Source organism: Salvelinus fontinalis, chromosome 3 (assembly GCF_029448725.1).
Source record: "Salvelinus fontinalis isolate EN_2023a chromosome 3, ASM2944872v1, whole genome shotgun sequence".
Lineage (NCBI taxonomy): Eukaryota > Metazoa > Chordata > Actinopteri > Salmoniformes > Salmonidae > Salvelinus > Salvelinus fontinalis.
The window spans coordinates 25,613,651-25,636,441 of NC_074667.1; the positions used below are offsets into that span (position 1 = coordinate 25,613,651).

The window sequence follows — 22,791 nt, forward strand, 5'->3', positions numbered from 1 at the left end:
AACCTAGTCCCTGTACCCAAGAATTCCTAGTCCCTATACCCAAGTCATGGCTGACATCATCACCATCATCCAGGACACCCTGGACCCACTCCGATTCGCATACCGCCCCAACAGATCAGCAGATGACGCAATCTCTATTGCACTCTCCCACCTGGACAAGAGGAACACCTATGTGAGAATGCTGTTCATTGACTACAGCTCAGTGTTCAACACTATAGTGCTCTCCATGCTCATCACTAAGCTAAGGAGCCTGGGACTGAACACCTCCCTCTGCAACTGGATCCTGGACTTATTGACGGGCCGCCCCAAGGTGGTGAGAGTAGGCAACAACACATCTGCCACACTGACAACACGGGAACCTCTCAGGGGTGAAAGTTTAGTCCCCTCTGTACTCCCTGTTCACCCACAACTACGTGGCCATGCACGACTCCAACACTATGATTAAGTTTGCCAATGACACAACGGTGGTGGGCCTGATCACCAACAACGATGAGACCGCCTATAGGGCCGAGGTCAGAGACCTGGCAGTGTGGTGCCAGGACAACAGCCTCTCCCTCAACGTCAGCAAGACAAAGGAGCTGATCTTGGACTACAGGAAACGGAGGGCCGAGCATGCCCCCATTCACGTCGACGGGGCTGTAGTGGAGCAGGTTGAGAGCTTCAAGTTCCATGGTGTCCACATCACTAAGGATCTATCATGGTTCACACACACCACCAATACAGACTTGAAGAGGGAATGACAACACCTCTTCCCCTTCAGGAGGCTGAAAAGATTTGGCATGGGCCCTCAGATCCTTAAAGAGTTCTACAGCTGCACCATTGAGAGCATCTTGACTGGCTGCATCACTGCTTGGTAAGGCAGCTGCAAGGTGCTACTGAGGGTAGTGTGTACAGCCCAATACATCACCGGGGCGAGCTCCCTGCCATCCAGGATCTCTATACCAGGCAATGTCAGAGGAAGGCCCAGAAAAGACTCAAGCCACCCAAGTCATAGACTGTTCTCTCTGTTACCGCATGGCAAATGTTACCGATGCACCAAGCCTGGAACCCAGAGGACCCTCAACAGCTTCTATCCCCAAACCACAAGACTGCTAAATAGTTATTTAAATAGTTAACCAAATAGCTGCCCGGACTTTCTGCATTGACTCTTTTTGCACTAACTTTTTTTGACTCATAAACTCCTGCTACTGTTTATTATCTATCTTGTTGCCTAGTCATTTTATTCCTAGTTATATGTACACATCTACCTCAATTATCTTGTATCCCATGTATATAGCCAAGTTATCATTACCCATTGAGTATTTATTATTTAGTGTTATTACTTTTCTATTTTTTTCTATTTTCTTTCTCTCTGCATTGTTGGGAATGGTCCGTAAGTAAGCATTTCACTGTTAATCTACAACTGTTGTTTACCAAGTGTATGACAAAAAAAATAAATAGATTTCATCCCTTTTGGTACCCAGCACATTCCAATGCGGATGAGGGATCCCCTAGCCTAATAATGTATTAAAGGAGTCTAACATTACTCCTTAGAAATATTGATTTCTGAACTCTTTCTAAGTTAAAACATTAGTGTTGTTGTTTTAAAAATGAATATGAACTTATTTTCTTTGCATTATTCAAGGTCTGACAACACTGCATATTTTTTTGTTATTTTGACCAGTTGTCATTTTCTGCAAATAAATGCTCTAAATGACAATATTTTTATTTGGAATTTGGGAGAAATGTTGTCAGTAGTTTATAGAATGAAACAAAAATGTTAATTTTACCCAAACACATACCAATAAATAGTAAAATCAAAGAAACTGATAATGTTGCAGTGGTCTCTTAATTTTTTCCAGAGCTGTATATATATATATATTTGAATATTTTAATTCCGATTTTTCAGGGGGTGCTGCAGCACCCGTACTTCCCGTGGCTATGGTTTAAATGGTTGACATGCTGAACAATCCTAACGGTGGAGTGTTTCAGCATGATATAGATCAAGTTTAATTGTGTAGGGGGGTTGGGGAGGGTATTGTAGAAGTTATTAGGGATTTATTTGGTTTTTAATTTCCATGGTAGTACAGAATTGGGCAGATCATGATTGATTGTACATTCCAGCACAGTAGGTGGTGGCATGCACTTTACAAATTTGTTTATAGACCACCATGATATCATAGAAGAAGAATTTAAAGATCAAGATCGAGTGCAGAAATGTCCTGTGCGAGAGAGGCAGGTTCCAGAGTTAGAGTAGTGCAGAAGTTGTCATATGCTGAGGCAGCGAAGAAAGTATAGGAAGATGGGTCAAGGGGGAAGGGTCGTGAGAGGAGTGGTGTGAGTAGTAGATCTGTACCAGTACAGAGGGATAGGCCAACAAGTGATATGTTTCAGTAAGATTGGATTTTTAGCATTTATAGCAATGGTTATCAACTTTACTGCAGGGATGGAACGTAAGTCACAGAAAATGGAGGTTGTGGTGGCAGCTGCAGAGAGGTATTTGGGTGTGCGAGACTTGACATCAGAAGAGTTACAGGGTGTGTTAAGTGGTGGTGTCCCATCCTTTCAGGTGGTTGGCCTGAGGTAGAACTAAATAGATTTAATTAGTGGAGTACGTTTTTTTGTGAGTGTAACGTTAGATGGTAGGGTATTTGTTTATTTATTTTTTCAACCAAAGTGTAAGGAAGTTGTACTCCAGTGTAGTAGGTGGCGGCAATACAACATTTATTGGATGCCAACTGCGCTTAAACCTCATCGAAGAAGAATTCATTTCCTCCACATTCTTTCTGGTTTGTGGATCATGATGGCTGCCGCCTTGAGAGGAAGCGTTGTAACATTGGCCAAGGTGAGTCGGTAGATGATGTTTACAGCCATCAAATTGTGGACAGTGTTTCGTGTGACGTAAAACTTTTGGTATGTGTTATTGATGACTACCGTTGTTTTGTTAGGGGAATTTATATTAAGCAGTTTATAACGTTAGTCACCAAAGGTATTGCGACAGGATAATGTCCATAGCTGGCTAGCTCCTAGTACTGGTAAGTTACAGACAGAAAGCTAACGTTAGTTATCATAACTACGATAAGGCTAGTCGGTTACCTACCTAGCTAACTAAGATACGCAGCCAGGTGGAAATTGAATGGATGTCGCATTCACATGCCATTGACTGTTGTCACTAACGTTAACCAGCAATCTAACAACGTATCAATGAACAACCTGCTAACGGATTGATGTCTCATGGTTATCAGCTTCAGACCACAGCTTCAGTTATGCTGGGCATACACTAGTAACGTTACACGATTTATAAAATTTGAACGTGCTCACATTTTCCAATTTTCCAGTCCCAATCCTTTCATTCCATCCATCTTAAAACCCAGGACGTGGGTAACTCACGTTACGCTAAGATGATAACCTAGTCTAGTTCACCCCCCTGCGTTTTCTTAGTTGTCAGAGGAAACAAATGCCGATACGCAAACACTGAGCTGCTTTTATTAGTGTGCAGAAACATAAAGAGAGTCAGAGGCTCAGAATATGGACTTAATTTCATATATTATTTCATATATTTTTGGTGGAGTTAGTTTTGCATGGCCCGTGCCCCATGTAGGTGGAGGTTTCACTTAAGGACCAATGGAATTGTCTAAAATTAGTTAACGCCGTTCGTCCGTGGCACTGGGCCATGTAAAATGAACTGGCCCATCGAAAAGGCAGCCGCGTTCTCCACAGCTCCACTAATGTCTTCCATCACCTCTGTCCACACCGTGGGTGTTGTCACTATTCTTTTCGCTGTCATTGTTTGGTCTCAAATGCTGAGTGCTCATTGGCTATTGGCAACGGTCCTTGCCCAATCGCTTCGTAGCACTGCTCACACTACAAAATACATGACCAACACTTCTGACATGTCAGAAAATTATCTGGACATCCAACAGTGGTCTGGAAAATGGAACAGCCATCGTCGGTGCGTCCTTAACCAAGTCAAATTAAGCGAGTCCCGACATACTGATCCTAGCCAAAGTTCAAAGGATTTCACCTCGATCATGAAAATGAGTCTGGGACTGCATAAACGTGACAAAATCGTGTGGTGTATGTCTGGCATATTAGGTTAGTAGGTTAAACCCAGGGGTGAAAGTCAGTACAGTTATGGTCCAGTACTGGGTAGCCTACTGGCAAAATAAGTATTGGGGTAATGCAGTACAGGTAAAACATGAGCCTATCACAATTAAAACAGATTCCAAGAACTGTAAGCTATTAAGCTATTTATCATTACCGCATGTCAGTCGCATGAAAAATGGACTTAAACGTGTGGAATAGATGTGGCTAAACGTGACCACACCCTGAGTAGGTGTATGCAGTAGGGTACTCTGGTTACTCCCATGTAAGTAGCCTAACTTTGGCGGCTTCCTAAGTAAACTGACACGTTTTTTTGTGTGTTTTTTGTTGTTGGTCATCTTCAATTAACCTTCTCAGCAGCCTCACATGTCGTTATTAACATATTTTACTGTCACAACAACAAATTATTTGCATAATACTTATTCTGCCACTAATTTCTTACCTGACCTGCTAACACAGATGGTAAAGCTATCACATTATACTAGCGTTAGCAGGCTGGCTAGCGAGATAAGTTAATCTAATTTGCTACTCTTAGATATGTCGCGTAACTATATTTAAACGATTTTACTGAGTTACAGTTCATATAAGAAAATCAGTCAATTTAAACAAATTCATTAGACGCAAATCTATGGATTTCACATGACTGGGAATACAGATATGCATCTGTTGGTCACAGACAGCTTAAAACCTCTTAAGGATCGGACCCTTTTTTTCAATTTTTTGCATAAAATGACACACCCAAATCTAACTGCCTGTAGCCAGGACCTGAAGCAAGGATATGCATATTCTTGATACCATTTGAAAGGAAACACTTTGAAGTTTGTGAAAATGTGAAGTTAATGTAGGAGAATAACACATTAGATCTGGTAAAAGATAATAAAAATCAAAAAACATGTGTTCTCTTTTCTTTTTTTCCCATCATCTTTGAAATGTAAGAGAAAGGCCATAATATAATATTGCAGTTTTGGCACAATTTAGATTTTGGCCACTAGATGGCAGCAGTGTCGATCCAGTGAAGCATTGCAATACTGCACACCGTTTTGTATCAAGTCTGCCCAAATGTGCCGAATTGGTCAATTGATACATTTTTCAAGTACATAACTATGGAGAACATACATTTTGTATTACCATATCATTTTTGTAAGTTTACACACTCCCAGGAATGTCATACATGATGGATCATTAGCTTATACGCTAACTTTCACACATCTAGATGGCCGGGCGGGGTGGGTGTGGAGCCAGAGACAGCAGGGGTTCAAACTGTAGAACCCAATTCCTATATTTGAATATAAAAATAGATTTTATCAAACAAAACTGTGCTACATTTTATCTCAGAGACCCTCAGGATAACAAATCAGATAAAGATTACTTTAATGTAAAAATAAAGGTAGGGTCGTGGATCAGAGAACTCTGGTGTGACCACCATTTGCTTCATGCAGCATGAAACACATCTCCTTCGCATAGTTGTTCAGAATATTGATTGTGGCCTGTGGAATGTTGTCATTATGGGGTATTGTGTGTATATATTGAGGGAAAAAAAGTTCATCCATTTTCTAATAATACTGTAATGTAACAAAATATGGGAAAAGTCAAGAGGTCTGAATACTTTCCAAATGCTCTGTATGTCCTTTCAACTTGCCGGAGACCACCTGGGGAGACAACCCTACCTAATGTCCCAAAGTAGCCTATTGCCATATCTACACCTACTTGGTGGAATCTCCAGTTTTGCATACATTTCCAAATGTAGAAGAATATTATAGTTGTTATTTCGACAGATACAGATCACTAGTCCTTAATGCAAGTTAACTAGCAAGCGTTCCCGCAATACACATACTGTAGCTAGTTGGATACAAACAAGTGTGACCAACCTACCGGTGGTGCAGTGCTTCGAACACACATGTAATAAGTAACCGGAGCCCACAGCTTTACTTCATCACACCGTAATAGCCTGAAATCAAGAGGTTCGTCTAACCTGGTCCTTGGACAGTTGATTAAACTTGATTTGGTTGACTTTTTTTCTCCTGTTGTTCAAACAAAATGGTACGCAACAGCTTTTTGACATTGTATAAGCAGGGTTAGCTGGCTAGTTAAAGTCTGTTGTAATTGTCTGATAATCGTGACGTACATTCCACGTGACAGTCTCTGTTCATGCCAACATTTTTACATTTAGAATGAAAGTGTGTTTAGGTATGATGTAGTTTGCTGATGAAGACGACACGAAAGTATGTTGAAAATGACCGACCAAGCATATCCAAAATGTTTATAGAATGATAAAAAAAAAGAATAAAGACACTGGCAGATAATACACATTAGCTATAACGACAACCAGACCATCTGATTATGCTTACTTTATACAGTGGACCTACTAATTAACTATTGTGTCCTGGTCTAGGGCCTTACTGGCACTGGTCCGTGGTGGCAGCAGCTGGCTGCCCGGTCCCTCACTATGACCCGCAGTCTGGGTGGGCCTGAGGCACCCCCGGCCCGCGCCGACGCCACATTCAAAGTCACCATGGTGCCCGGGGACGGAGTAGGACCTGAACTGATGACTGCCGTCAAGGAGGTGTTCAAGGTATGTACATTATGGTGGCTCCACTTTCTCAATGCTGACCTGGAGTGACAATGTGACAGAGTGCAGATTGGTGTGGATGTGTTGTCCCTCTGTTGACATATAGCTGACTCATCTCCTTAGCACATTCTCCTCCAGGTATGCTATTACTTAGGCCACCACCCCACCTCACCCTCATGCTTGTGACCCTGTCTCAGCAGTCAATACACACATTATGTGGCCCATGTGGGAATGGAATTCACTTTTGCCAGAAACATGTGCCAAGCATGCGCTGCGCTCAATCCGATACTTTCTGTGTTCATTGATAACTGAATATGCAAGACTAATTCATAACGTTTATAGTCCATTCAAATCAAATAACATTTTATTTGTCACACGCGCCAAATAGCACAGGTGTAGACGTTACCGTGAAATGCTTACTCACGAGCCCTTAACCAACAATGCAGTTCAAGAAATAGAGTTAAGAAAAAGTAACACAATAAAATAACGAGGCTAAGTCAATGTGCTGGGGTACAGGTTATTCGAGGTAATTTGTACATGTAGGTAGTGGTAAAGTGACTATGCATAGATAATAAAAACAAAGGGGATGGGGGGGGGGGGGTCAATGTAAATAGTCCGGGTGGCCATTTGATTAATTCTTCAGCAGTCTTATGGCTTGGGGGTAGGAGCCTTTTGGGCCTAGACTTGGCTCTCCGGTACCACTTCCCTTTGCGAACAGTCTATGACTTGTGTGACTGGAGTCTTCAACAATTTTTGGGGGGCCTGCCTTCATTCGCTCACTCTTTTTATTTATCCTCGATATGTCCATCCTGTTTCTCGTCCCCTTGTCTTATTTCCTTGGTTCTACCCTTAACCCTGCCTTTCTCTTTCCTTCCTTCCCTCCCTCCCTCTCCAGGCGGGTGACGTCCCAGTGGAGTTTGAGGAGTTCCACCTAAGTGAGGTGCAGCATATGGACAGCGACGAGAAGCTGGAGCAGGTGTTGGCCTCCATGAAGACCAACAGGGTGGCCATGAAAGGTAACTAACTTGTCTCCTTTGTTGGGGATTTGATTCCTCTTGTCTGCTTTTACCATATCAGTGTGTTCTGACTGAGTGGTTTTCTTTTCTCCGTGTGTGCAGGAAAGATTAACACCCCCATGGAGTTCAAAGGGGAGCTGGCTGGCTTTGAGATGAAAATTAGGTAAGGCCATAATAGATCTAGCGCTAGCATGAATCCAACACAATAAATTACTATTGCTATGAGAACTCTTAGTGTGTGGCTGGCTGTCCTTATTAGTGAGCCGCTCCCTCCTGTGCTCTGCTCAGGCGTAGGCTGGACCTGTTTGCAAATGTGGTACACGTGAACAGCCTGCCTGGCTATAGCACCCGCCACAACAACCTGGACCTGGTCATCATCCGAGAGCAGACTGAGGGAGAGTACAGCTCTCTGGAGCACGAGGTACATCACCACACACTGCCACAACTAATGGGTGTGTTGGTTTCAGCTCGACTAGGGTGTTAGGTGGGTGAAGTTTGCCCACTTATGACCATTTCATTGGTCCTAAATGGAAATCGCCACTCCCCCGGCCTGGCTAGCTAAAACCAGTTTACCCAGTCCTCATTTGAAATCTAACCATGTTTAGTTGGTTGTATGGGTAATACACACATTTTTACATGAAATCATCTATCACAACCAGTGTTGGTGTAACGTGTTTCAAAAGTAATGCGTTACATTACTCTGTTACTCAAAAGTAATATTATTACTGTAACATTACTTTTCAAGTTTGAGTAATAATATTAGTTACTTTAAGTAAAGCGGGCGCTACTTTTTTCCGTTAAAACGCTAAGAAAAATGTATAGAATTCCACATGAATTTACAATGCAGCCGTGCTGCTGCTGACAACCGTTTGGGTCTCAGGGTGCATCCCTTTCAGATGGTTAAGCATTGCAGCTGTACTACCATTACTGTACCTCAATTCCACCTCGCAAAGTTTGCATTTACTTCTCATTTAACTTTCTCTGCCATTTTTCCTACTGTTAACAATGATGACGTGGTGGAGAATAGATAATAATTGGTCCGTTGACTCCCGGTATCGACTCCCATTTATGAGTGTTAAGATTCTATTCCGCCAGGAATCAACTCGTAGGATTCAGTATTTTTTGGAATGGAGGACACAAGTTGGTGTACTTCCGAGAACACAAACACTCATCTTTCATGGCGAGGGTGGAGAGAGGGGAGGTGCACAGTATAGGAAGGTCGGCTTCCAGGCAGCCAGTCAGAACCGTGCACTACACCAATCTATCGGCAGTCCAAAGCTGTCTCTCGCAATGAAATGCTGTACCTCGCCATTTTTGGGCTCACAACTTCAGTAAAGCAGGGCCTATCATCAATGAATAGACTAGGATATTGAGATGAGCAACACTTCGCTCTCACACAGTCACACAGTATCTGTGCACGGGTTTGCTTCACGCTGTTCAGTGTGGTAGCCAGGAAAACTAAACGGGAGAAGTTGAGCCTCCCACTCCAACACTCTTAGTTGTTGTGGAAATTGAAATCGGTTAGCAATTTATCTTAACGTTAAGGATCCCAATTTAATTTCAACATTCACTCATAAAAGCCAATTTAGGCTTGATCCGAAAATGTGGACGGAGGCTTCGAATTGGAGGATTTGACGCAATTGCAGAGCCTGCGGAGGCATGCAGAGGCCAAATCAAGCTCCAGTCCGCATCGCCGTGTGCCTGTGTACACTGGGCAGAAAATGACCACATTTAAGCACTCCAACACCATGGTCAAACCATGGTCAGATGGAAGTGTGTCCTGGTCTGAACTCTGTGCCCTCTGCCTCTCAGAGCGTGCCTGGAGTGATTGAATGTCTGAAGATCATCACTAGGGAGAAGTCTCGGCGCATCGCCAAGTTTGCCTTCGACTACGCCACCAAGAAGGGTCGCAGCAAGGTCACGGCGGTCCACAAGGCCAACATCATGTGAGTCTCGCTGCCAAATAAGCAACCTCATTTTAAAGGCTTCTACACATCTATCCAACTACAGCCAAACCAACTGTTTATGTAGGGCTCGGCATTAACCCTTGCCCTCTTGTCCGGGACAAGTAAAAAAATATATATAATTGTGGGGCAAGCAGAATATAGATTTTAAGTTGTTTGAATGGACAAGTAAAAAAATATCACACAATCACTATCAAACAATTACTCTGATCAAATTTCTCTGTAGACGATGCTGCACACTGTTTTACCTATCTCTGTAAAGCGCATGAGTAGAATTTTTTAATTGCATTAAGGTACAAGGGTTTTTTAATCACCTGCGGTCACGAGATGCACTTTTGAGATCAAACCCAGAGGCGGGTTGTTGATATTCCTTGCTAGTTAGTGAGTTATTTGCCCAGTTGCAGCTACTTTTTGGTCAGCAAACAGGGTTTGTACAGTCATGTACCGTTGCTCGAGGAGAGAGACAGACTAATTAGATAGCCAATTACAACCATATAGTCTTGCTAGCTGTCTCGATAGTGAACTACGGCGGCAGGTAGCCTAGTGGTTAGAGCTGAAAGGTTGCTGGTTCGAATACCCGAGCCGACATCTATTTAGCTATTAGCATGTATAAATGCTGTTAAAGAGAGGGGAGTCTCAGCTAGTCTCTAAGTATACATTTTTTTCTCAACACTCGATATTGAGGAAATACCACCATTTTACAGAGTATGTATTGAGATGATGCGCAGGTGGAGCGGAGCACGCCATTTGCCGTGAATACATCAAGTACCCTATTCGGCCTGCCAATGGGGGGGGAAATAAATAAACAATTTGTTGGACATTGAATTTACTCTTAGATCAATTACATGGCTAACTAGCAACAATATATTTACGGTTAGAAATCTAGCTAATGTGTTTTGAATTCGCACTTCCTCAGGTGGTGAATTATGTAGCATATAGCCTAGGCCAATATGCAAAACAGAATGTATGAAGATGCAGAAATCTGCTCATTCTGGATCCTATTGTTGCACATCAAAATATTCAACATGCATTCCCTGAACATGTTAGATGAAATGGCTAACTTCTTTCATGTCTTACTTGGCGCTGGAAAAAGTCCGACTAGAGCCCTGCCACTAATGGAAAGCAACTGCATTAAAAATAAATATTTCTGATATTTGTTATTGACCAAAATGGGTTAATACCGTGATTTACTTTTTGTCCTGATTCTCTGAAAGATGATGATAAATGTTATTTTGTAAAGTGGTTCCTTGCATCATACAACACTATTTTCAGGCACCTTTTTGGTGCATGGTGTTAGACTTTGTTTTGTGTGTGTGTGTGGTGAAGCGACTGGAGCTTTCAGACAAAAATCTGTCCTACTTGCCCGAATGACAGATGTAAAAAAATAAGTAACAATAACTTAAATGAATGTCAAGCCCTGCTAAGGATGGTGGACAGAGGTGGTCCCGACTCAACACGTGGAATCAGAAACGCACAGTGTTTGTGTAGCTGTTAATTATTTTACTTTTTTTATTTTTTATTCTAATGGCTTTAGGTACGTTACAGCGCAAGGAACTTGGGAACCATTGCACTGACATGTACATTCTACATCTGATTTTGTCTCCTTCTGTCTTTCTACAGGAAGCTTGCAGATGGCCTGTTCCTACAGTGCTGTGCCGAGGTGGCAGAGCTGTATCCCAAGATCAAATATGAGAACATCATCATAGACAACTGTTGCATGCAGGTATGCCTCGCTCTCTCTCTTGCGCTCTCTGTCTCTCTCTTGCGCTCTCTGTCTCTCACTCAAATATGCACCCTCTCTCTGTAGCTGGTCCAGAACCCATACCAGTTTGACGTGCTGGTGATGCCCAACCTTTATGGCAACATCATTGACAACCTGGCCGCTGGGCTGGTCGGCGGGGCAGGAGTGGTGCCAGGAGAGAGCTACAGCGCCGAGTATGCCGTGTTTGAGACCGTGAGTGTCTGTCTGCCGGAGATCCGTCTTAACCAGTCAGCTGCAATCATACACTTGTTACATTAGACATTCAACCATCAGTATAGTGCTACAATAAGCATGTGTAAAATAGCCTGAAAATAAAATGTTCCTCTTTCTTAGGGAGCGCGGCACCCCTTTGCCCAGGCTGTAGGCAGGAACATCGCCAATCCCACAGCCATGCTGCTCAGTGCTGCCAACATGCTCCATCACCTCAAGTGAGTGGGCACTGCTCCCAATGGGACATGTGTAGTGTGTGTGTGTGTGCGCGCACACAATCTCAACTGACTGTGTTTTGTGTTACAGCCTGGAATACCACTCCAATATGGTGTCAGATGCTGTCAGGAAGGTCATCAAACAGGGCAAGGTAAGTGTGTGTGTGACTATTGTATCAACGTCCTGTTCAATCTTATTGGTTTGTGTGCATGCACATGTGTGTTGGAGAGTGAGTGTTTGTCTAAACGCATACAGTGTATGACTAATTCTAAAGTTGAATGGTTAAGAACAGTGTTCTAGCAACATAACATATTTGTCCATGCATTTTGTGGGTCAATTCAAAAAAATACTTTTTATGGCTAAAAAGTGTAAAGACAAATACTCTGATCCAAACATCAATTCATGACTAAGTGCATTTAGCCATGAAATTACACCTAACAATCGATAACCCATATCCGTGTGTGTGTGTGTGAGAGAGCCTTTTGATTATGCTAAACATTGTCCTTGTTCTCAGCCGGCACAGTGAGGTGACGGAACACAGCTCTGTAACCATAGAAACTGACTGGTAACAAAGATCCTACTAATTGTGGTGTGCGTCCCAGACCTTATTTGAACTACAAGCAGCAGCACTAACCCTAACTAATAACATGGTTCTTAGGCAGCACATGCATCAACACACCATTGCGCTAAGGTATGGCTCTGTCATGTCAGCCATGGCACAGAAGGTGTCCTTTTGCAGAAGGAGTGTGGGGGAATGATTTCTGTTCGACAGAACGGCCGTTGTGGTCTGAATGTGGGCAAAGTGTGCTATTTCAATTTGAGTGTTGAAGGACGGGGTATCTGAATGTGTGAAGTATGGTGTTTGTCAGTCCACTAGTGTCTGAAGTACCCTCCCCTTTTCCATCTCCTTTGCTCCTCCTCTTCCCCTGCACCCTATCCCTGTGCGTCTGCGCGTGTGTGTGTGTGTGTCGCAGGTGCGGACGCGAGACCTGGGCGGTTACAGCACGACCGGGGACTTTGTGCAAGCCGTTGTGGGGAACCTCCGCCACCGACCCATGTACTAAAGAAGTCCCGATCCCCTGAACGTCCTGCCCTTTACTGTAAACCCAATATTGCCATATTCCCTCAACTTTACCCCACTAACTTTTTTGCTTACTTTCCCACTAAACTCACACTTACGTCACTCTTGGCAGCTCTCTCCTCCGCTTTCTTTTCATATTCCTCTTTACGCGCTCGGTGTATCCTTTATTTAGTTACTCTCTCTTGCTCAAATTCAAAAATTATTGGCCAAAGCAGATCATTATCGTCAGTTTTTACCAAATAGTCCATTTATGCTGTGGCCTTCTATTTTCTCCCGGTCTTTTCCTTGCTGAACCCTTTCTCAAACTGAGCACCCCCTGCTTGGTGCTGTTTTCTGCTTCTCTCTTTTCCTCCGTGTCAGCCTGTTCTTTTGTACTACCTCTGCTGTTGGCTGCACTCTTCTATAAGCTGTTCTAGAATCTTCTGTTTTGTCTGCTCTACTAACTCCCAATAGTCTACTTTCTATTTGTCAGCTAACTCTCTTTCCCTCCACTCAAACTCTTCCTCCTATCTCTGAGCTGTTTCATTGTCTCTGCTGTGGACAAGCGTACGATTTTATATTACATTGATCTCCACCAGTCCAGCCTCGCAGTCCATACTGGTTGGGCCGTGTGTTATTCAGCAGTATTGGTCAAGCAGGTTTCGAGCCACGAGGACAATTCACCAATGCCAAAGCGATTGGGAAATCTCTACCACAGCACTGTATCAATGGATATCTGGCCTGCAATTTCACAGTCCTGAGGCGTGCCAGGCATATACAGTACGTCGTTCATAACCCTTTGACTATGTGCAGACTTTCCTTGGCTTGGACTAAGGCTACCGTGGTAGCATATGCGTAGACTACCATAGCTGTAGACTTCCGGTCATTGCGCTAACGCTAGTTAGCATTGGCTCTTGAAACTACCTCGAACTACCTTAATTCTGTACGAATTTCTGAGACAAATGGTATCCATGAGTTCATCTGACTCTGGGTAAGTAGAAAAACAGCTTAATTGCCAGTATCTTGCAGTATCCTTTTTAACTGGCCTTCTTAATCACAACCTTAATTACGTGCACAGTCACGTCAAGACTGTTTTAGTTGCTGTAAATAAAAAATAAAAAACTGCACTGGTTTCCACTGAGTCATAATAAACATGGAAGTTTCTCATGAACCCATATCAGCACCACTGTCTTAAGAGGCAGGATGTAGAGGTCATCCCTGAGAAGGGTGAACATTTTCAGAATTTACAATCAAATGTTTTGATATTGTTGCGTTAGCAAATTTCACCGTTTGGTATCTGTAGCTAGCTTCATAGAACCTTTTAGTGTTCCGTTGTCGCTCATCTGCGTACTCTAGTCATCACTAGTTACTAAAAGAAAAATAATGTCTTAATATTTTGTCCACTGTGTAAAACGCACATAATGTGTATCGTAGAGGTCACTATCTTGGTAGCTTTTTGCTGGAGTTGTGACCTTGGAGATCCATCGTGTTTGGCTGTTCAGTCAGGCTAAGCTCTTTCATCATTAAATTTGCCAACGAACAAGCCACTGGAACCTCAGCCTATGACCAGCCTTGCCTGAGTTCACTCTGGCTTTGTACTTTGTGCCAAAAGTCCATTCAATTATATATTGGTTATGTTGATGATCTCAGTGGTAGCATTTCAAATAGAGACTTAGACTGGCATGTGTCAGTCATTGGGACTTCAAATGTATTGGCTTATGTCAGTAAGTGGTAAGGTATTATAAATGCTTCAAAGTGCTGTTCTGGACAAATAATTGTTATTTATAATGGTTTTGGCTTTAGGACTGTGGTTATAATATTGGATCTTTGAAATAACACTCCTTCCCTGTTCCCTAACTGTTACAATGGCTGATGGACATTTTTGTGGTATTTAAATATATTATCATGGTCAAATACTGAAGAATAAAAGATGGGAAAATGTTTGTGTTGGCCTGTTTTCTCAACAACAAAAAATGTCATCAAAAGGTGTGATTTAAACTCGCATTGTTTCGTTTTCCAGGCGTAGGATGAGTGGTGCAGCATCTGTTAAAAGACCAACATAGTAATCTACATTTATGGCTAGCGTAGTCTGAGTCATCCATTCTTATTTAGTATGTTTGGTCGTTAACTATTTTATGAGTAAATATATACATACGACCATGGACTTGAGTTGCTTCAACATAAGCCAATATTCCTCTACCCTACTAATGTGTGTCTGAGTTTGGCGGTGAAAAAGGCTCTCTTACACACTAGTCATGTTTTGTGTATATATTTGTGAGGACCATTGTCTTTCCTGAATGGACCAGGGCCCAGTTTCCCAAAGGATGAGCAGCCTTAAGCTGCTTTTGGGGAAACTGGGCCTGTGTGTGTGTGACACTGCTCTTTTATTTGTGGCAGGTGCGCACAGGAGACCTGGGGGGCTATGCCACAAGCGACGAGTTCACCAGAGCTGTCATCGCCAACCTAGCCATCTGAGCTAGCCTCTCAAACACACACTTTATTTTACTCCCTTCAAACTAGTCTCTCTGCATTGACCACTCAAGCAGCTGCGCAACAGATTAAATCCTCCTGACCCATGCTCAACAACAGCTAACACCCATAGACTCAAATGCATACAAACCCAGAGTATACATAAAATACGCACAATGAAATTGAGGACCGGTTACATAAAAGAGAAGGCAATATGGGGATGACACCTTCAGGCTTTTGAACGGTACCAAAATAAATGTTTTCCCATTCAACAATAGATGTATAGAACTTGTAAGTCACATTCTCTACCAGAGTGGTGGTGTTCAATGAATGGGCCTTGTTTAGATATACAAGATACATGTATATTATTTTAATTCACTATAAGTGTTATATGCATTATTGACTTGTTCATTCATAATTAGTAATAAACATATTCCTATATCTGATACTTTGCTGTGTGGAAAATCAATGTTAACACAATGTGTTGTAATTGAATATGTTGACTGACATTAGTGCAGACAAATGTAATTGTTTTTTGTTCATTTAGGTGTTGCATAAATATTGAATTGCAACGGTGTGATGCTGGGTTTGAAACCTCAAGTAAAATGTATGTAAATCTTGCAAACATTTTAAAGTAATCTGGAAGTTCCAGAAATGGATACCATTTACAGAAAAAAGCTGATTGGGACAGTACTGTTTTCCATCTTAGAACTTTGAAGTTGTCAGAGAAACATTTACATTCTAGTACAGGGGTACTCAACTCACCCTGAGTCATCTGTTCTACCAGATAATTAATTGCACATACCTGGTGTCAGGGCTAAATCAGTCCCTGACTAGAGGGGAACAATTCTTTAAAAAATGGGGTGGAACTGGCTTCGTGGTCCAGAGTTAAGTTTGAGAGTTTTAGTAAAGCCTCTTACGGTGGTTCACCCACCAACCGTGATCCTATTTTGTTTTTGTTCTAGCACTACACCTGATTCAACTTATCAATTGAGCATCAAGTCTCAAGACCTTGATTAGTTGAATCTGGTGTGGTAGTGCTGGGCTAAGTGGGCTGGAGCAAAAGGCTGCACCCACTAACAGGACCAGGGTTAGTGACCACCACTGGCCTATGTTGACAGCAAGCTGCTGTTGTAAACTAAATGGGATTGTGTGTAGTATATGAGCAATTAATAAGCCTGTCCAATATTGGTTGTTTAAACAGACAGCCTAATTCTGATATTATTTTTCAGATCTGATTGGTCAAAATACCAATTAGTGAAAAAATATATATCCGAATTGGGCTGCCTGTGTAAACGCAGCTTATGTGATAGACATGACCAGATGGTGGACTCCTGCTCTTCTGCATAGGGCTGCTGTTGTTGACTCGGTTTCGTGACGATGTCACAGATTCACCGCCAGATGTCGCATCGGCGCTATGGAGGGAGGGAGGGAGGGAGGGAGAGGAGGGGCCAGGACTGGGAATTCTCTGTTTCCCATCCCTCCTTAATGCAGACAACATGGCGGACTAAAAGATACGGCTGACCCGCCCGGATACAGCGAATAAACAGTGGGATTCACGCCCCCTATGCTCAAGGAAGACGGAGAGACACCAATTCGTTAGGAACACCCTCGGGAACATTGAGGAATTTTTGGGACCGTTCTAGTCATTCGTTAACATAAACAAACTTGCGATCTGTTGCCTCCAAATTGGCGGTCTGTCCCAGATCGTTCATATCACCCAGGCCCCCCACCCCACATACACACACTATTGGTTCCTGGGGTGTGAAGAGAGGGGCCGGGGTTAAGAACGTGGAAAAAGGAAGAAAGGAATTGCACAACTGTAAATATTCAGGATTGTGCAAAACCAAACGGAAGTCGTGGTGAGTTTTGTTTTTGTTCTACTGTAAATTGTCACTAGTTACAGTGTAGCGTGCTTCATTTAGTTGTAATAAAGTCCGACTACTTGGTCACAAACAAGCACTTTTGGTTTGTCCCACACATTATCATAGCAAAGTATTCCACGGCGAACATCGTTGTGGTGATGAGCGCGATAAGGCCGAGAGGGAAGCTAGGTGATAAAAAAAAAAAAAAAAACGTTCCATGGCTATCATCATGGGAGCTCAAACAATAATGTTTGTAGCGACAGAACATTCACACAACTAGCTTGGAGGCAGGGAGGGACATTTTTCGAGGGGGGCTGGTGAGAAAGGGGGAGAGGAGGAATGTCTACATAGTTTTTTTTTATTGGAAGTCCGTATGATAGTGTGTTCTGTGAACGCATACATTGTAACGATGCGAAATAAAACCAAAAGGCGGTCCAGTGAGCTCTACCTCACTGAAAAGTACATATTGATCAATGCTTTGTTGCCGGGGTGGGGTGGATAGGGGGCTGAGTGCGACCACAACGCAGGAATTATATCGCTTTAGACAGCCAGGCCCATTCAAATCACAGCAGATATTCTTTATTTAGTCTCGACACGCATCATACTGCTTGACCCTGCCTCGCACTCCCCATTTCCTCTTCTCATACTAATTATTCTGGCTTGACTGGATCCTGAGTCGACTTAGTCAAGCCTAAATCTAGTTATGCAGGTAGGTTGGATTCAAAAAGTTAGTTTCAGGGCAGGGCCTTAGTATTTACTTACCACATACTGTAGGTAGTGTTGTAGTGACGTGCTGTAGCTTCCTCAATTATCTAATCAATAAAGGTTACTAAACACAGAAAAGACATTTGGCAAAGCAGGAGTCATTCAGGAAAATTTGCTACATTCTGTCACTTTACCTTTTGAAACCAGGGATTTTATTAAGCTGGAGACAACTGTCATTTGATGCCATTTGTGTTTCATCATTAGCAGATATTTGCACCAAAGCTTGAGAATGTAGTGCATCTTGAGTCTTTATTTAATTCTCATGAGACCTGACTTAATCATGGTGAAAGTGGAGATGTTATATGTATAGAATATGGCCTAATACACATAAGCTTTATTTATTAAAGCTACATGTATGCTCACTGTCGGTCACAGCCAGCAACATGGATAACATTCAACAGCTTACAAAAAGGGAACAGACTATGGTTTTCATTATTTGGGTCAAAGAAGATAACATCAGTATGATAACATGGTCAAATATCAACATTATGTCAAGAAAGGAAGGAATGGATAGATTGACAACGGCAATACTCCAAGTAGGAAGTAGGCCTATGGCAGAGCGTGGCGTGTCATCATATAAATGAGTTGTGTGCAGCTGTGTACAAAGGGAGCTGACATGTCTGGACTGCTTCAGTGTGAGCAGTTGCATTGGTCTCGCCCCACTATGCGCTATCCCAGAATGCAGTTTCCTCTCCACCAAGCTCGGCTTGTTATGTCTTGACTACTCAAGTGCAAAGCAGAAGCTGCTTGCCTCGATCTGACATTGACTCGTCAGACCTGGACTGCCCCGACCCCGTCTTGTCATGTCTGGGCTCATCACTGCTCCTCGCAAAGAGGAGTCTAGTAGTGATTGGGGGGGATTGATACAGGGTCATGCCACCAAAAAACAAATTTTATTTGTCACATGCGCCAAATACAACAGGTGTAGAACTTACAGTGAAATGCTTACTTACAAACTCTTAATCAACAATGCAGTTAACAAAAATAAGTGTTAAGTAAAAAAATAACTAATCAAAGAGCAGCAGTAAAATAACAGTAGCGAGGCTATATACAGGGGGTACCGGTACAGAGTCAATGTGGAGGGGCACAGGTTAGTCGAGGTAATTGAGGTAATATGTACATATAGGTGGAGTTAAATTGACTATGCATAGATAAAACAGAGTAGCAGCAGTGTAAAAGTGTGTGGGAGGGGACAATGCAAATAGTCTGGGTAGCCATTTAATTACGGTAGCTGTTCAGGAGTCTTATGGCTTGGGTGTAGAAGGTATTAAGAAGCCTTTTGGACCAAGACTTTGCGCTCCCGTACCGCTTGCTGTATGGTAGGAGAGAGAACAGTCTATGACTAGGGTGGCTGGAGTCTGACAATTTTTAGGGCCTTTCTCTGACACCGCCTGGTATAGAGGTCCTGGGTGGCAGGAAGCTTGGCCCCAGTGATGTACTGGGCCGTACGCGCTACACTCTGTAGTGCCTTGCGATCAGAGGCCGAGCAGTTGCCATACCAGGCACTGATGCAACCAGTCAGGATGCTCTCGATGGTGCAGCTGTAGAACCTTCTGAGGACGAATGCCAAATATTTTCATTCTCCTGGGGGGGAACAGGTTTTGTTGTGCCCTCTTCACGGCTGTCTTGGTGTGTCTGGACCATGATAGTTTGTTGGTGATGTGGACGCCAAGGAACTTGAAGCTCTCAACCTGTTCATCTGCAGCACTGTTGATGAGAATGGGGGTGTGCTCTGTCTTTTTCCTGTAGTCCACAACCATCTCCTTTGTCTTGATCACGTTGAGGGAGAGGTTGTTGACCTGGCACCACACGGCCAAGTCTCTGACCTCCTCCCTATAGGCTGTCTCGTCGTTGTCAGTGATCAGGCCTACCACTGTTGTCATCGGCAAACATAATGATGGTGTTGGAGTCGTGCCATGCAGTCATGAGTGAACAGGGAGTACAGGAGGGGACTGAGCACGCACCCCTGAGGCTACACCGTGTTGAGGATCAGCGTGGCGGGTATGTTGTTACCTACCCGTACCACCTTGGGGCGGCCTGTCAGGAAGTCCAGGATCCAGTTGCAGAGGAAGGTGTTTAGTCCCAGGGTCTTTAGCTTAGTCATGAGATTTGAGGGCACTATGGTGTTGAACGCTGAGCTGTAGTCAATGAATAGCATTCTCACATAGGTGTTCCTTTTGTCCATGTGGGAAAGGGCAGTGTGGAGTGCAATAGAGATAGCATCATCTATGCATCTGTTGGGGCGGTATGCAATTTAGGGTGGGTCTAGGGTTTCTGGGATAATAGTGTTGATGTGAGCCATGACCAGCCTTTCAAAGCACTTCATGACTACAGACGTGAGTGCTACGGGTCGGTAGTCATTTAGGCAGGTTACCTTAGTCCCTGTGCCCAATAACACTGTTGGTCTGCTTGTTACTTGCCGAAGCGAGCATATAAGTAATTTAGCTCGTCTGGTAGGCTCCTGTCAATGTGCAGCTTGCAGCTGTGCTTCCCTTTGGAGTCTAATAATTTGCAAACTCATCCGACGTGCGTCGGAGCCGGTGTAGTATGATTCGATCTTAGTCCTGTATTGACGCTTTGCCTGTTTGATGGTTCGTCGGTGGGCATAGTGGGATTTCTTATAAGCTTCCAGGTTAGAGTCCCGCTCCTTGAAAGCGGCAGCTCTAGCCTTTAGCTCAGTGCGGATGTTGCCTGTAATCCATGGCTACTGGTTGGGGTATGTACTAGAGGTCGACCGATTAATCGGCATGGCCGATTTCAAGTTTTCATAATCGGTAATCTGCATTTTTGGATGCCGATTACATTGCATTCCACGAGGAAACTGCGTGGCAGCGTGACAACCTGTTACGCGAGTGCAGCAAGGAGACAAGGGTAGTTTCTAGCTAGCATTAAACTTATCTTATAAAAAAACAATCAATCTTCACACAATCACTAGTTAACTACACATAGTTGATGATATTACAAGGTTAACTAGCTTGTCCCGTTGCATATAATCAATGCTGTGCCTGTTCATTTATTGAATCACAGCCTGCTTCGCCAAACCTGTGATTTATCAAAGGCGCATTCGAAGAAAGCACAATCGGTGCACGAATGTGACTAACGATAAACATCTTTTGCCTTAAAATCAATACACAGAAGTATATTTTTTTTAAACCTGTATATTTAGTTAAGAAATTCATGTTAGCAGGCAATATTAACTAGGGAAATTGTGTGACTTCTCTTGCGTTCATTGCACGCAGAGTCCGGGTATATGCAACAGTTTGGGCCACCTGGCTCGTTGCGAACTAATTTGCCAGAATTTTACATAATTATGACATAACATTGAAGGTTGTGCAATGTAACAGCAATATTTAGACTTGGGGTTGCCACCCGTTAGATAAAATACGTAACGGTTCCATATTTCACTGAAAGAATAAACGTTTTGTTTTCGAAATTATAGTTTCCGGATTTGGCCATGTTAATGACCTAAGGATCGTATGTGTTTTATTATATTATAATTAAGTCTATGATTTGATATTTGATAGAGCAGTCTGACTGAACGGTGGTAGGCAGCAGCAGGCTCGTAAGCATTCACTCAAACTTTTCTGTGTTTGCCAGCAGTTCTTAGCAATGCTTGATCACAGTGCTGTTTATGACTTCAAGCCTATCAACTCCTGAGATTAGGCTGGCAATACTAAAGTGCCTATTAGAACATACAATAGTCAAAGGTATATGAAATACAAATGTTATAGAGAGAAATAGTCAACGTGTCATAATCCATATAATAACTGCAACCTAATATTTCTTTACTGGGAATATTGAGTCACCAGCTTACATGTTCTGAGCAAGGAACCTAAATGTTTTACATTGCACATATTGCACTTTTACTGTCTTCTCCAACACTGTTTTTGCATTAAACCAAATTGAGCATGTTTCATTATTTGAAACTAAATAGATTTTATGTATTATATTAAGTTAAGTGTTCATTGATCATTCAGTATTGTCGTAATTGTCATTATTTCAAGTATATATACATACTGTACATACAGTTGAAGTTGGCAGTTTACATAAACTGAGTTTAAATGTATTTGGCTAAGGTGTATCACAATTCCTGACATTTAATCCAAGTAAAAATTCCCTGTCTAACGTCAGTTTGGATCACCACTTTATTTTAAGAATGTGAAATGTCAGAATAATAGTAGAGCGAATGCTTTATTTCTTTCATCACATTCCCAGTGGGTCAGAAGTTTACATACCCTCAATTAGTATTTGGTAGCATTGCCTTTAAATTGTTCAACTTGGGTCAAACGTTTTGAGTAGCCTACCACAAGCTTCCCACAATAACTTGGGTGAATTTTGGCCCATTCCTCCAGACAGAGCTGGTGTAACTGAGCCAGGTTTGTAGGCATCCTTGCTCGCTCACGCGTTTTCAGTTCTGCCCACATATTTTCAATGGGATTGAGGTCAGGGCTTTGTGATGGCCACTCCAATACCTTGACTTTGTTGTCCTTAAGAAAAAGTATGATCTTTGTCCCCATGTGCAGTTGCAAACCGTAGTCTGGCTTTTTTATGGGGGTTTTGGAGCAGTAGCTTCTTTCTTGCTGAGCGGCCTTTCAGGTTATGTCGATATGGGACTGGTTTTTACTGTGGATAGATAGGTCCTTTGCTGTTGATCTTGGATTGATTTGCACTTTTCACACCAAAGTACGTTCATCTCTAGGAGACAGAACGCGTCTCCTTCCTGAGCGATATGACGGCTGCGTGGTCCCATGGTGCTTATACTGTGTACTATTGTTTGTACATATGAACGTGGTACCTTCAGGCATTTGGAAA

The 22,791-nt window shown here is 42.8% G+C and overlaps 2 protein-coding genes across 6 annotated transcripts in view; both read left to right on the forward strand.

The window, feature by feature from the left end:
• The first annotated feature begins 2,716 nt into the window (after positions 1–2,716).
• Positions 2,717–15,795, forward strand: idh3b (isocitrate dehydrogenase (NAD(+)) 3 non-catalytic subunit beta). 2 transcript variants are annotated; one of them, XM_055910009.1, is made up of 12 exons: positions 2,717–2,824; positions 6,476–6,655; positions 7,548–7,668; positions 7,771–7,831; positions 7,957–8,089; positions 9,481–9,614; positions 11,253–11,355; positions 11,440–11,586; positions 11,728–11,822; positions 11,911–11,971; positions 12,795–12,920; positions 15,278–15,368. In XM_055910009.1, the coding sequence occupies exons 1-11, from the start codon at positions 2,780–2,782 to the stop codon at positions 12,882–12,884; spliced, it is 1,170 nt and encodes a 389-aa protein (XP_055765984.1). In that variant the 5' UTR covers positions 2,717–2,779; the 3' UTR covers positions 12,885–12,920; positions 15,278–15,368. The 2 variants fall into 2 exon arrangements, with proteins under 2 accessions (XP_055765984.1, XP_055765985.1); XM_055910010.1 differs by lacking the exon at positions 12,795–12,920 and having other exon boundaries at positions 15,278–15,795.
• Positions 15,796–16,814: 1,019 nt separating this feature from the next.
• Positions 16,815–22,791, forward strand: part of LOC129841708 (receptor-type tyrosine-protein phosphatase alpha-like) — a 53,463-nt gene continuing 47,486 nt past the window's right edge. For all 4 annotated transcript variants that reach the window (XM_055910011.1, XM_055910013.1, XM_055910016.1 and 1 more), the window contains exon 1: positions 16,815–17,211. The gene's annotated coding sequence lies outside the window, so the exon portion shown is untranslated. The remainder of the gene's footprint in view (positions 17,212–22,791) is intronic.

What these genes read in the sequence shown, in the direction of transcription:
- idh3b (XM_055910009.1), top strand. Translation starts at nt 2,780, where the DNA reads ATGATGGCTGCCGCCTTGAGAGGAAGCGTTGTAACATTGGCCAAG. An exon ending in TAGACAACTGTTGCATGCAG is followed by an intron (nt 11,356 to 11,439) that starts GTATGCCTCGCT and finishes CTCTCTCTGTAG; the next exon opens with CTGGTCCAGAACCCATACCA. An exon ending in AGGTCATCAAACAGGGCAAG is followed by an intron (nt 11,972 to 12,794) that starts GTAAGTGTGTGT and finishes TGTGTGTCGCAG; the next exon opens with GTGCGGACGCGAGACCTGGG.